The 11,740-nt window shown below is 32.3% G+C and overlaps 1 protein-coding gene across 1 annotated transcript in view; it reads right to left on the bottom strand.

Moving 5' to 3' along the window:
- Positions 1-2,811, bottom strand: part of LOC101498026 (beta-amylase) — a 3,889-nt gene extending 1,078 nt beyond the window's left edge. The window contains exons 1-5 of the mRNA XM_004513491.4: positions 2,651-2,811; positions 2,094-2,492; positions 922-1,086; positions 564-827; positions 2-200 (exon numbers count right to left, since the gene is read on the bottom strand). Of these exons, the coding sequence (XP_004513548.1) occupies positions 2-200; positions 564-827; positions 922-1,086; positions 2,094-2,492; positions 2,651-2,710 (1,087 nt within the window). The 5' untranslated portion in view covers positions 2,711-2,811. The remainder of the gene's footprint in view (position 1; positions 201-563; positions 828-921; positions 1,087-2,093; positions 2,493-2,650) is intronic.
- Positions 2,812-11,740: the final 8,929 nt, after the last annotated feature.

Raw genomic sequence — 11,740 nt, 5'->3', positions numbered from 1 at the left:
AGTTCCTGTGGTCCGCTTTGTGCATCAGAGCTTTGTTCCGAGTCCCTCATCTCAAGACATGTAAAGTTCAAACTGGCATGATGACGAGACACCATTTTTGCAATGGGACGGTATCCATCTCTATCGTCAAGGTTGTAATATCCAGCAGTGAGTTCAGCAGCATGATTCTGAGCTTTGTACCACCAGTGGATTCCAGAGACCTTCATCATAGTTAGAGGGTTAATTATTTGGCAGAAAATGGTGGTAACTGTCCTTAATTGTGGTGTTATGAAATTAAGGGCCTATTTACTTTCTAACAACATTTTCAATTTTTACTTTGTATGTAAATGGCTGGAATGACATTTGGTCGTGGACTTTCCTTTTTAATTGTTATAGAGAGAATATGATAGCTTACTTGAGAGAATTCATTTCTCGGAACAGTGAAAACAATGTTTTGAAATTTTTCAAAAATATTCAATCTATTTTTAAAATTTATTTTATATAATTTCTATAATATCTTCTTCAATGTTTATTTTATCGGTGAAAATGGAAACGTGAAACACTAGAAATAAACAAGCACTTACTTTGATTGCTAAATTGACTTTACAGCCCAGGAAAGCTTTGTTGGCTTCATCTAGGATTTCATCCCCATGATTCAGCAATTGGTTAGAATACCAAGTTAAGAAGAACTTCCCTTTCTCAGTAAGGTATGTGCCATTTGTTTTGAAGAATTCAGTAGATTCTGGTACATCATTGTACGTGCCAGCATCGTCTGGTAGTTCCCATTCAGAATGGCCAGCCCTTGCTGCAGCCGCTTTGAACTCTGCCTTTAAATATTTGTCATAGCACTGCATAATTTCATTTTTATAATATTAGTAGTGCTGAAATGAAAATCCAGTTTATGTGAGAAACAATTTTGTCTGAAAGCAAGGCCAGAATCACCTGAAACTCTCCAATTCCAGGAAACACCCATCCTTGATTTTGTGGATAAGATGGGTATCTGAGTTCTCCTGCTGGGCCAAGCCCAACTTCAATGTCTATAATAACCTCTGATTTTAAAAAATCTGACATGTTTTCTCTGAAACTCTTCATGTAATCACTGTATACCTGTAAAGTAGTTAAATATGGTATAGTAAGTAGTAACCAAGATCCTTGTTCTTATATCTGGACATTTAGAAGTTATGTGCAATAAGTCTAGCTTTTCTACCCAAAATGACTATTAGCTAACTTAATCGAACAGATAATCCTCTACCATACTTTACTTCTAAATTCTACATATGTACTTATATTTCTTTAAAAAAAAGTCTTATATGACTAAAAATTGGATTAGGGTTAGGCCAACATATTTTTCGGCCTAATGCATACTTTGAGGTGCAATATTTTTAAAGCTAACAACAGTATTTTATTAAATCAAGGGTCTTAGAAAAATAAATGTGGATTTTGTTCAAATAGGGATTAAACTCCATATCGATGGGAAAAACGTATGCTGGTTTCCACTGCGCTAGGGTAGCCATTGTTAAATTTTTTATAAATTGTAAGAGTGAATAAACTTTCAACTTCTGGTCTTTAACTGGATCACCTAGAGGGGTTAGTCAGCATATTCTGTAGACATGCATATATGCAGGTAAAATCTATAAATGATACATTTATCATGCGTCATATAGTTAATTCTCTGGCTGCATTTTCATATCATATGACAGCATGGATGATAGTTAAAAGGTTTAATTATTCTGTAGAGTAGGTCTGTGAACTATTTGAGAATATTTTAATTGGTTCGTGAATTAAAAGGAATTGTAATTGAGTCCTTGAATTTGTCCAAAATATTTAATTAGATCCCAAAACTAAATGTTTTTTAACAAGTCCCTGAACTTTTGGATGATTTATAGTTTTGCCTCTAAACTTTTAAATAATATGTATTTGGATCCCTAAATCCAGGGACCAAATTACAAATTATTTAAAGTTTAGGGGTCCAATAAAAAACTTTTTATTTAAGGACCTAATTACAAATGATTAACAAATTGAGGGATCCAATTATAAAATATTTTTTAGTTTAGGGACCTATAGAGTAATTAAATCTTAAAAAAAGATAATTAGAATTTCAGAGTTCAGCTCACTTCAATGGCTGTTCTTCCATGAAAGATAGGCTTATTGTCTACACCAATAGTAAGATACTCCTTGTCCCTAGTACCGGAGCGGTTGGTGTAGAAGATATCAGGATCTGATTCTCCAATATCAAGTACCCACTGTGGAATAGGGATGTTAACAACATCCCCTACATTCCCTCCACATTGATGAAATGACATGATAGCTTGCAGTTTCAAACCACATTCTTGAACGAGTTGAAACAAGCTCTTATAAGCACTCCAGTCATACTGTTTAGGTCCTTTCTGTTCAATGATCCCCCACCAGACATCAACCATAACACCATCGACACCTGCTTCTCGTAGCTGCACAAGTTGTTCTTTAAGTCCTTCTGGGTCTTCAAAGACGTTATTAACACTAACAACTCCGAGCTAAAGTAGTTACAAAGAAAAACAATAAAACATGTTATTAATAATAATCAACAAACACACTCAAACCCACATATTTATGAGCTAGTTACTTAGTATATATTAAAAAAAATGCTTGAATTAGTAGCTTAGAAACACTCTATTTTATGTGGATGACTTACTGGAAGCATGACATAAACTGGAACATAATTTAGCAGCATGTTTTTGTCCAAAGAAGCCATCTTGCTGCTGTTTTAAAACTGAGTGAATGTCAAAGTTATCTCATACCTATGAAAATTGAACTACATATATCTATATATATTCTACGTAAAAGTTGCTGAATGCTTTGAGTTCACAATATGAGTGGGTCCTTTTTATCACTATTTCTATCTGTCATGCAATATCTATCACACATCTCCTTCCCTATTGCTATCTCTATCTCTATAATACACAATTAGAAATCACCTCACATGGAAAAAGTAGACAGGTATCATCACTCAAATAATCCACATCCATCATTAAATCACAACATCACTAAAAAAACATACTAATTAAGGAACAAAGACAAAAACACAATGCTGGTGAACATTAAATTGATGGGGTTTACAAGGACGTTAAGGCTTAAATTTGCAAAAAAAAAAAAAAAAACTCATGATTGGATTTGGCATGCTGAGACACACCACACACAAGAAAAAGACAGTTGAATGCTGCTTTTCACCTCAAAGCCAGATGGTGTCCCACACACACCTCAATGATTTCCCTTATTGGCTAACTTTCTACTTTTATGTTTCTGTCCTATACATCTTCATAACCTAATCATAAACCTCATTTGCATTTCATTATTTCAATTGAATTTTGAGTTGTGAAAATATAAACCTCATTCTCCTTACTTCTTTGTGATACTTATATCTGTAACTCATCCAAAACACTTTACGTTATGGTACCTGATTATGGTGACAGACTGAGAAAATGACCTAGAAATGAGAGGATTTGAGAATACATGAGACATGATAGAAAGAAAATATGAGAGAAATAGAAGTGGCAATAAGAAATTTTTGTATCTATATAGTGGAATCAAACTTATATACTAATATTAAAATTGCAACTGAACATGGGAAAACTGTACTAGCTCAATTTCCATGATCTTTGGGTTCGTAGGCACTGTTTGATAACAAAAATAAGCTAGCTTATAGCTTATTAAACTAGCTTATAAGTTTGTTGGATTAAAATAGATATGTTTGGTAAACAAGCTTTTCTCACCAGCTTATAGCTTATTCTGAGATGCTATTTCAAGTAGTGTTTGAACTTATAGCTTTCTTACATATTCTTCTATTTATAATCTTATTATTTTATTTTTATTATTTTTTATCCTTATATAATACAAAATAACTATCCCACTTACTCACTATTCTTTCACCCACTGGTTCACAACTTCACGTGTATTTTCTTCTTGGTGAACGGAGTACCCAGTTTCTTTAATTCCTTGCCAAAATAATTATAAAAAAAAAAAAAGTCATGTTATTCATCTTACAAGAAATTGATTAAGGTATGCATTGTCATATTTATTATTATTTCTTCATCTTCTAATTTATCATTGTGATAAAGTTAAATTCATTTTTTATGCCAAATTGTAAACAATAAATGAATTGCATTGTTTTTATGATTACTATTTATACATATAGAGCTTGCTAAACTTTTAGAGAACTATAATTTATGTTTGTATTGTAATAAAAAAAAGTAAAGAAGGAAAATTGATTAAAAAAAGAGAATTGAGTAAAAAAATACTCGAGAGAAATTAGATAAAAATGTCACATTTTTTGTTATTTTAAATTAAATAATTATATCCTTTTATGTCATTTTATATTGTTAAAAGTTAAATTTACCAAACACTTTAAGTTCAATTAATTAGCTTTTCAGCTATAAGTCATAAGTTATCAGCTAGCTTTTCAAATCAGCCAGCTTTTCAGCTATCAGCTAGCTTATAGCTTAATTTTACCAAACGGAGCCATCATCATTTTGCCCATGCACCGTGTAGCTTTTATTAAATTACCACATGGTTTTAGTTTCTGAGCAATTATCTTGTCTTAAAAATGGAAATACTTAGCAATGTAACAAAAAGGCTATAATCTCAATGATTTGAGTTTGTTAACAAAACTCGGTTTTCTTCAAAAGCCTTCTTCAGAGATTGATTGGTTATCATGGATGCAATATTGATACTTTCATATACATCACTTCAAATTGTCAAATCCTACCAAATGAGAGCAATTTGCAAGTTTTTTAGTAATGGTTTATGCTACAAGATCCGTCTTTATTTCATTATATTCTGTAAGAATTTGGGTTTCAATAATTCAAATGCAAGTGTCAACTGAGTCAAGTCTCAGTTTTGGCAGGTCCTGTCGATAGATTATAGAATTCTACAACTAAGTTAGTCTAGCACCATTCCCCTAGTTGTGTTTGTAATTTACAATTATAGATTATATTTTGTTATATTTTCTTTAAACAATCTCTGCCTGTCATTGCATGCATGCTATCTATGCTGCAAACGTTTATGCTCGAATTTTAATTTAGAACTTGTCCCCCCTATATAAAGGCGCTTTTGACATAAATTGATGTCTTTTGGGCCATAATAATTGTTATAAGATTAAGAACTTGTTTTGACTTCATATGATCACAATATCAAATTTAGATAATATGGTTACATAATTATACACTGCTGTAAGATGATTGTAAAAATATGCAATATATGATATTTGAATACATTTCTGTCACTTGTTTTTGAAGATGGTGATGTTAATGTCTTTATAAGCAGCATCAAGTGTCTCACTAAAATAGTTTATTAAACTCACAGATAGGAAAACACACTAGTAGATATATTGAAATGTCTCTAGTCTAGATATTGCTTCATTACTGAAATATTATTTGCATTACACATTTAGGTGTTATATTCATAATATCTTGAGCAGTAGATATTATTTCCAGCTGATTCTTTAACCATTCTTCCTGTGGAATTGGGAAGTCAACCATCAACTTTAATCTCTGTTTCTGAACCCCAGGGAAATTGCGGTATTGGCTTAGTTGCTTCATGAAGAACATCAACGGGGATCTTTAGTTCTGATCGCTTTAAGGATTAATGGCTGTTCTTCCATAAAAGATAGGCTTATTGTCTACAAAAGTAGTAAGATATTCCTCGTTCCTTGTTACTGGAGTGGTTGGTGTAGAAGATATCAGGATCTGATTCTCCAATGTCAAGTACCCACTCTGGAATTGGGATGTTAACAGCATCCCCTACCTACCTCCCCATTAATGGAATGACATGGAAGTAGTTTATAAACATGTCATAAATTACTTTTATAAATTTTCTTGAACACTCTCACAAGTATTTTATTCGTTAATAAATTCAAATAAATCAAATTCAAAAGCTCTTTGTTACACTCAAATGCTTGATTTGGTAGCTTAGAAACACACTAGTTTATGTTTACGACTTACTGGGAGCATGACATAAACTGGAACATAATTTAGAAGCACGTGTTTGTCAGAAGAGGACATCTTGCTGCTTGAGCTGTTTATTGATTGGCTGTGAAAAAGGAAAAGGATAGATGCTACGAAGAAGTTGCTAATTGCTTTCAACTTGTCGTATGAGTAGGGCATTCAAGTAAAAGAAAAAGTAGAAAACATACAAGAAAATGAATAAAGAAATTACTTTCTGTCGCACGTTTCCCACGAGACAAGTGAAATAATGCTTTTATCGCAAATTCTAAGGTGGACATGAAAATTCTAAAGATACCAATAATTAATCTCATATTTCTTTTAATATAACAATTGAGGGCAGCTTCAAATTATAATTATAACTAAATTATTTTTTCTTTTCAGCTTACTAGTATTGTCTAATTAAAAAAAAAATTACTTATACATATATGATACCCATATATTCTTCGTCTCACTCTTGGTGTGTCCAACCATTTTTTTGTTTGTTATTTCATCTCACTCGTGCTAATTAAGACATATATTACTCAACTGTCTGACAAAATCTCCTTATTCACCCTACTATATAAAAGGACCTCTTGCATTTAAGAGAAAGCTACATATTGGCCATTACTCACCCTACTATATAATTTTTTTAGTTTTACCAAATAAAAATTAAAATTAAGTATCAAAATACCATTGGTTTTTTATTAAACACCAAAATACCATTGTTTTTCTTTCTTTCTTCATTGTAAACACCAAAATACCATTGTTTTTCTTTCTTTCTTCATTTTGATGAAGATAAGAAGTCGGTCTTCCGGCCAGTGATTTTTCAACAAGGAACAATTTCTTTTTTTCAAATAAAGAAGAAAAATCGGTTTTCCGCCGGCTAACTTCCCAATGTCCCATTTTTATTATCTTTTTAATTGTAAAATTTAGGCTTATTTGCAGTTTTGGTCCCTCTATTTTAGTTGAATCGCAAAAGTAGTCATCTCATTTTGTTTCTCCTCAGTTTTGGTCCTCAAACAGAATTTTGGTCTAAAACTTGTGATTTTTTTTTTTTTTGCGTTTATTTAAGTCACATCATGTCTCAAGATCTCGTTGTAGAACAATTGTACCTGAAATTTATGATCATAAATGGTGTGGTGTAGTTTAAAAAAAAAAATAAAACTTTATCAGATTTTAGACCAAAATCGAGGAGAAACAAAATGGAGGGACTACTTTTCAGATTCAACTAAAATAGGGAGATAAAAACTACAATTAAGCATAAAATTTATTTTATTATTTGTATAATCTTTTTATTAATAGTGCTTTTTAGTATGCACAAATATAAGGGGTTTGACCAATTAGCAATTGTATGACTATGATGGAGTAAGTAGTTATAATTTGTAAATGTGAGATGCCACACATTACATCTCGTTAACATCTTTCATAATAATAAGTATATATTTTATTATTCAATAATTATTATTTTAATTAAATAATTAATTTAAGTTTTATTAATTATTAATTTAAATAATTATTATTTTAATTAAATACAATGTTAATTATTTTTATAATAATTATCTAATTGAATTTTACTTTTAATAAGTAATTACTAAAAAATTTAAATAAAATGAAGGCATTAAAAATAATAGAATTTAATTAAACATTATAATTAAAAATACAAATACAAAATGAATTAATTTTATTACAATGAACTAACTTTCATTGGGAGCATCAATACGATAAGGGCATTTGTTCTTGTTATGTCTCTCATTCCAACACAAACCACATCTTTTGGGGTGTGTACTTTTTTCTCGTTGATCCATTTCAGTATGAATGCGAGTAGATTGTGGACGATCTTTTGGAACTATTCTCATGGCTGGATTGTGGCGTAATTATATTCCATTGTATTCTGACTAATATGATTGAAGGGGAATTGCTTGGAACACTTCCTTGTAAGCGTCGAAGATACATTCCAATGTATACTCGGAAAACACATACATTATGTAGTCACAATGAATAAACGAACAAACGGCGATGACATGTGAACATGAGTAGGGTAATGCTTGAAATTCACAACAATCACACCATCGTTTGTCGAGGTTTACCTTGAATGTCCATACAAGACGATCTCTTGATGGACGAACCAACTCCTTAACGGTAAAGATATTATGTGCTCGATTGTAAATAACAACTTCATGGGAGTTCAATATTGCTCGTTCCTTGTTAAGGTTTTGAATGATTGTATTTGAGTAAATCAAGCCTGATGCCATAATTGCTTGGACCCGTGCCCCTCTTTCTACAAATTTTGAAGCCACTCTATAGTATGTTGCTTGCACCAAAGAAATGATTGGAAGATTGTGTGTCCCCTTTACTATATTGTTCATGCATTCAACAAAGTTAGTTGTCATGTGCCCTAACATTTCCCTTCATCATATGCTTGTAGCCATTTTTTCTTTGGAATATCATCGACCCATTTCACCGCATCTTGACTCCAATCACTGATTTGTCTCCTGTAGTATGTGAGGCTCGGTTGAGTCATGGCGTATCTTGAAGGAACAAAAGTTGATGTTGTTATGGACAATTTAAAAACAAAAATATGTGTGAGATATATATATATATATATATATATATATATATATATAAAAAAAAAAATACTAACCCATGCTAGTTACAATATTTTTCATTTAGCCATTTTTGAAGGTCCCCATTAAGTTTTGTGATATATGTTGAACGCAGAAGATATGATGTCAATTGTTGTTTAGACGCCTAACAACACTTTTAATTGACTCATGTATATCCGAAGTCAAGCGGAGGTTGGGCTGGGGTGTGACAAACATTCGTAGACGTCTAAGGAAGAAAAATAATGCATCTGATGTTTCGCCCTCGACAAGGAATGGTATGACTATCACCATCATCAGCGATTGCCATTAGTAAGGTCCCACGATACTTCCATACAACCATGTTCCATCAACTGAAACAACTGGCTTACAGTGATCAAACCCTTTGATGCATGGTTTGAAACTCCATAAAAGGCGATGGAATACAACTTTGCCAAGAACTACTTGACATCCTCAATAAAGGGTCGTACTTCAATATCGGTAATAGTGCCTAGAAGATAATGTTTGAAAGCAAGGATCCACCTTAAAAGCTCCTTGCATGATTTATCCCAATTCTTGTATATTCTCTCGAAAGCCTTTTGTTTTGCAATCCATGCCTTTCTATAAATAGTGGTATATGTGTACCATGATCATATATGTGCAATCAACACTGAAACTGATATTGTGGGATCTGTCATTACTATTTGTAGGATACTTTCACAAATAACAGTCGAGGAGAGTTGTTGGTGATCTTGTGAAACCATTGTTGATGAGCATGTGTGTGATCCTTCTAGTTTGGTGATTCCAAATGTTTGATTTCTTTCCATTCAAGATTCTACACCTCCACATACAATTTTTATTTTTATAATGGATAATCCATCTAGTGCTATCAGAATGCGCATCGTAGAATTGTGTATATGATATTCTTTTACACACTCTACATTGCCACAACTTTTGTTGGAAATGTCATCACCACTTGGAGATTGTCAAGATCTGGAACAAGGTAAGATTTGTTTCCGGACATAGAGTGGAAAAAATGATCATCAATGTAATTCATGTTGTTGGAGGTCACGTTGCAAAAGTGTGAGAGGGGGTTAGAGAAACAAATTTTAGTAGATGAACATTATACTACGGGTTCCTGGTCATCACCGTCATTGACAACAACTTCAGCAAGAATGTCATTCTCATTCTCATTGAAATCGTCAACTTCTTCATTATGGACACCATCCACAACAATGATAGGACCATCATCGATCGTATGACATTTTAAAGTCAATACTATGGGTGGCTATTGATGGGTGTTGTGATGACGAATAGGGTATGGATTGATGGTGGAATTGTGTTTCAATAAAAGGGTATGAAGAGGGAATGAAGTTGAGATATGAAGAGGGTATGGAGTGAGGGATTGAATAGGGAGTTGGCTCAATATATGGTAAAATTACTTGTGAGTCGTCTCTGGGATCATTTACTAACCCTGCATCATCTACTTGTGTTATTCCTCTAAAAAATCAAATGGTGGGATAATTCGTCAAACTGAAATGGGGGTTTGATGATCCCTGAAAAATATTGCAATAGAGTTCATTTGATGCATGTGTCCTATTGAAACATCTTCAATGTGTTCGACTATTAAAACATCTGCATTAGAGATATATCATTTCCACTGGAAAAATGGTAAAATACTTTTCATATTAACTCAATAAACTAAGTATACTATACTTGCCAAACTTGCTAAATAATAGTTTTATATTCTTTTACTAGATGGATTGATAGGGGACTAATCCATTATGGAACTCTATACGGGGATCTTGTCGGTTATAGATCAAACATTAATCACATGCAACAATATCAGGTTAAATTTTTTATTCTTCAACAAAATTTAACTGTGTTGCCTTACTAATATGTATTTTATTTTCTCTAGTTCATATGGATGCCTTACAAAAGTGTTGAAAATGTCATATCACAATAAGTATATCATGGTTCAATGATATGGAGTGCCAAAACCGCTTTGATTTGTTTCTCAACTGTAGAATGACATCAAACATATATAGTCAAATTTTAGTTTGAACTTTCCCAAGAAATACCAGATGATCTTGAAAATATTGATACACTTCATTGTCAAGATATGAGAGAGAATCACCTAGAAAATTTGAAAGACGTATATGGTGCATGGATTCAATTTTGGAACGAAGGTCGAAGTCATTGTCTTACCGATCAACCGATACATGGACACCCAATACCGATAGAAGAGTATATGGTGTGGTTTAGACACAACTCCGATATGTACCTATTAGCTCTGCAACTACTGCATGACCCACAATATGGTGTTGCAGAAGAACCACCCATTGACTCTCGTTATTACTATTGACTCTCGCCCATTGACTCTCGTTATTACTATTGAAAATGAAGCGTCAGAACCACATCGTCATTAATTTTCTTTTACCCTAACACAACAATAATTTGAACCACCAAGACAATCATTTCAATTCACGTTAACTAAACAATATCATCAACGACAATCTCTACATTCAAGCGATCAATATTTTGTGAATAATTTATTTGGTGTAGAAGTCGGTTGCTCGTTATATTAATAACATGTACTGATTTGGTATTTTATCGTTTCTCAATCAAGTAGATCACAGTTCTTCGATCTGAGAATGTGCAGGAGACATATGTCCCTGTTGACGAAGGAAACCCTCCTCCACATCGTCCACATTGTATTCACCAACCATCACGATGTAGGACTGGACGCCATATAGGAGATTATTGTAATAAAAACATTGTAATAAAATTTGTATTTATTTTATTTTCACTCATTTTGTATTTGTATTTTAATTGTAATGTTTAATTAAATTTTATTATTTTTATGGTCTCCATTTTATTTAATTTTTTTTTTAATAATTACTTATTATAAGTAAAATTTAATTAAATTATTATTATAAAAATAACTAACATTGTATTTAATTAATGGATTTTCCAACCAATTCATTAATGACCCACTTGTCTTTCATAGTTGTTATAGTTAATTTGGAAAGCTCCATACTTAGAAGGAAATAAAGTTCAAAATAAATTGAAGCATAAAACATTCATTCACTGTCATACCCGAAGACTTTAGTCTTGTTGCATTGTTAGTCATCTAAAGAGAGTGCTCTTGCATGTCTCGAAACCTATCAAACTTCATAGTCGTGAGTTGAACCATCAATGGACCAATGAGTGATATCAGTAGAG

This window comes from Cicer arietinum, chromosome 6 (genome assembly GCF_000331145.2).
Source record: "Cicer arietinum cultivar CDC Frontier isolate Library 1 chromosome 6, Cicar.CDCFrontier_v2.0, whole genome shotgun sequence".
Taxonomy (NCBI): domain Eukaryota; kingdom Viridiplantae; phylum Streptophyta; class Magnoliopsida; order Fabales; family Fabaceae; genus Cicer; species Cicer arietinum.
The sequence above is the reverse complement of the archived record's forward strand: the minus strand, read 5'-3'. Positions and strand labels throughout refer to the sequence as shown.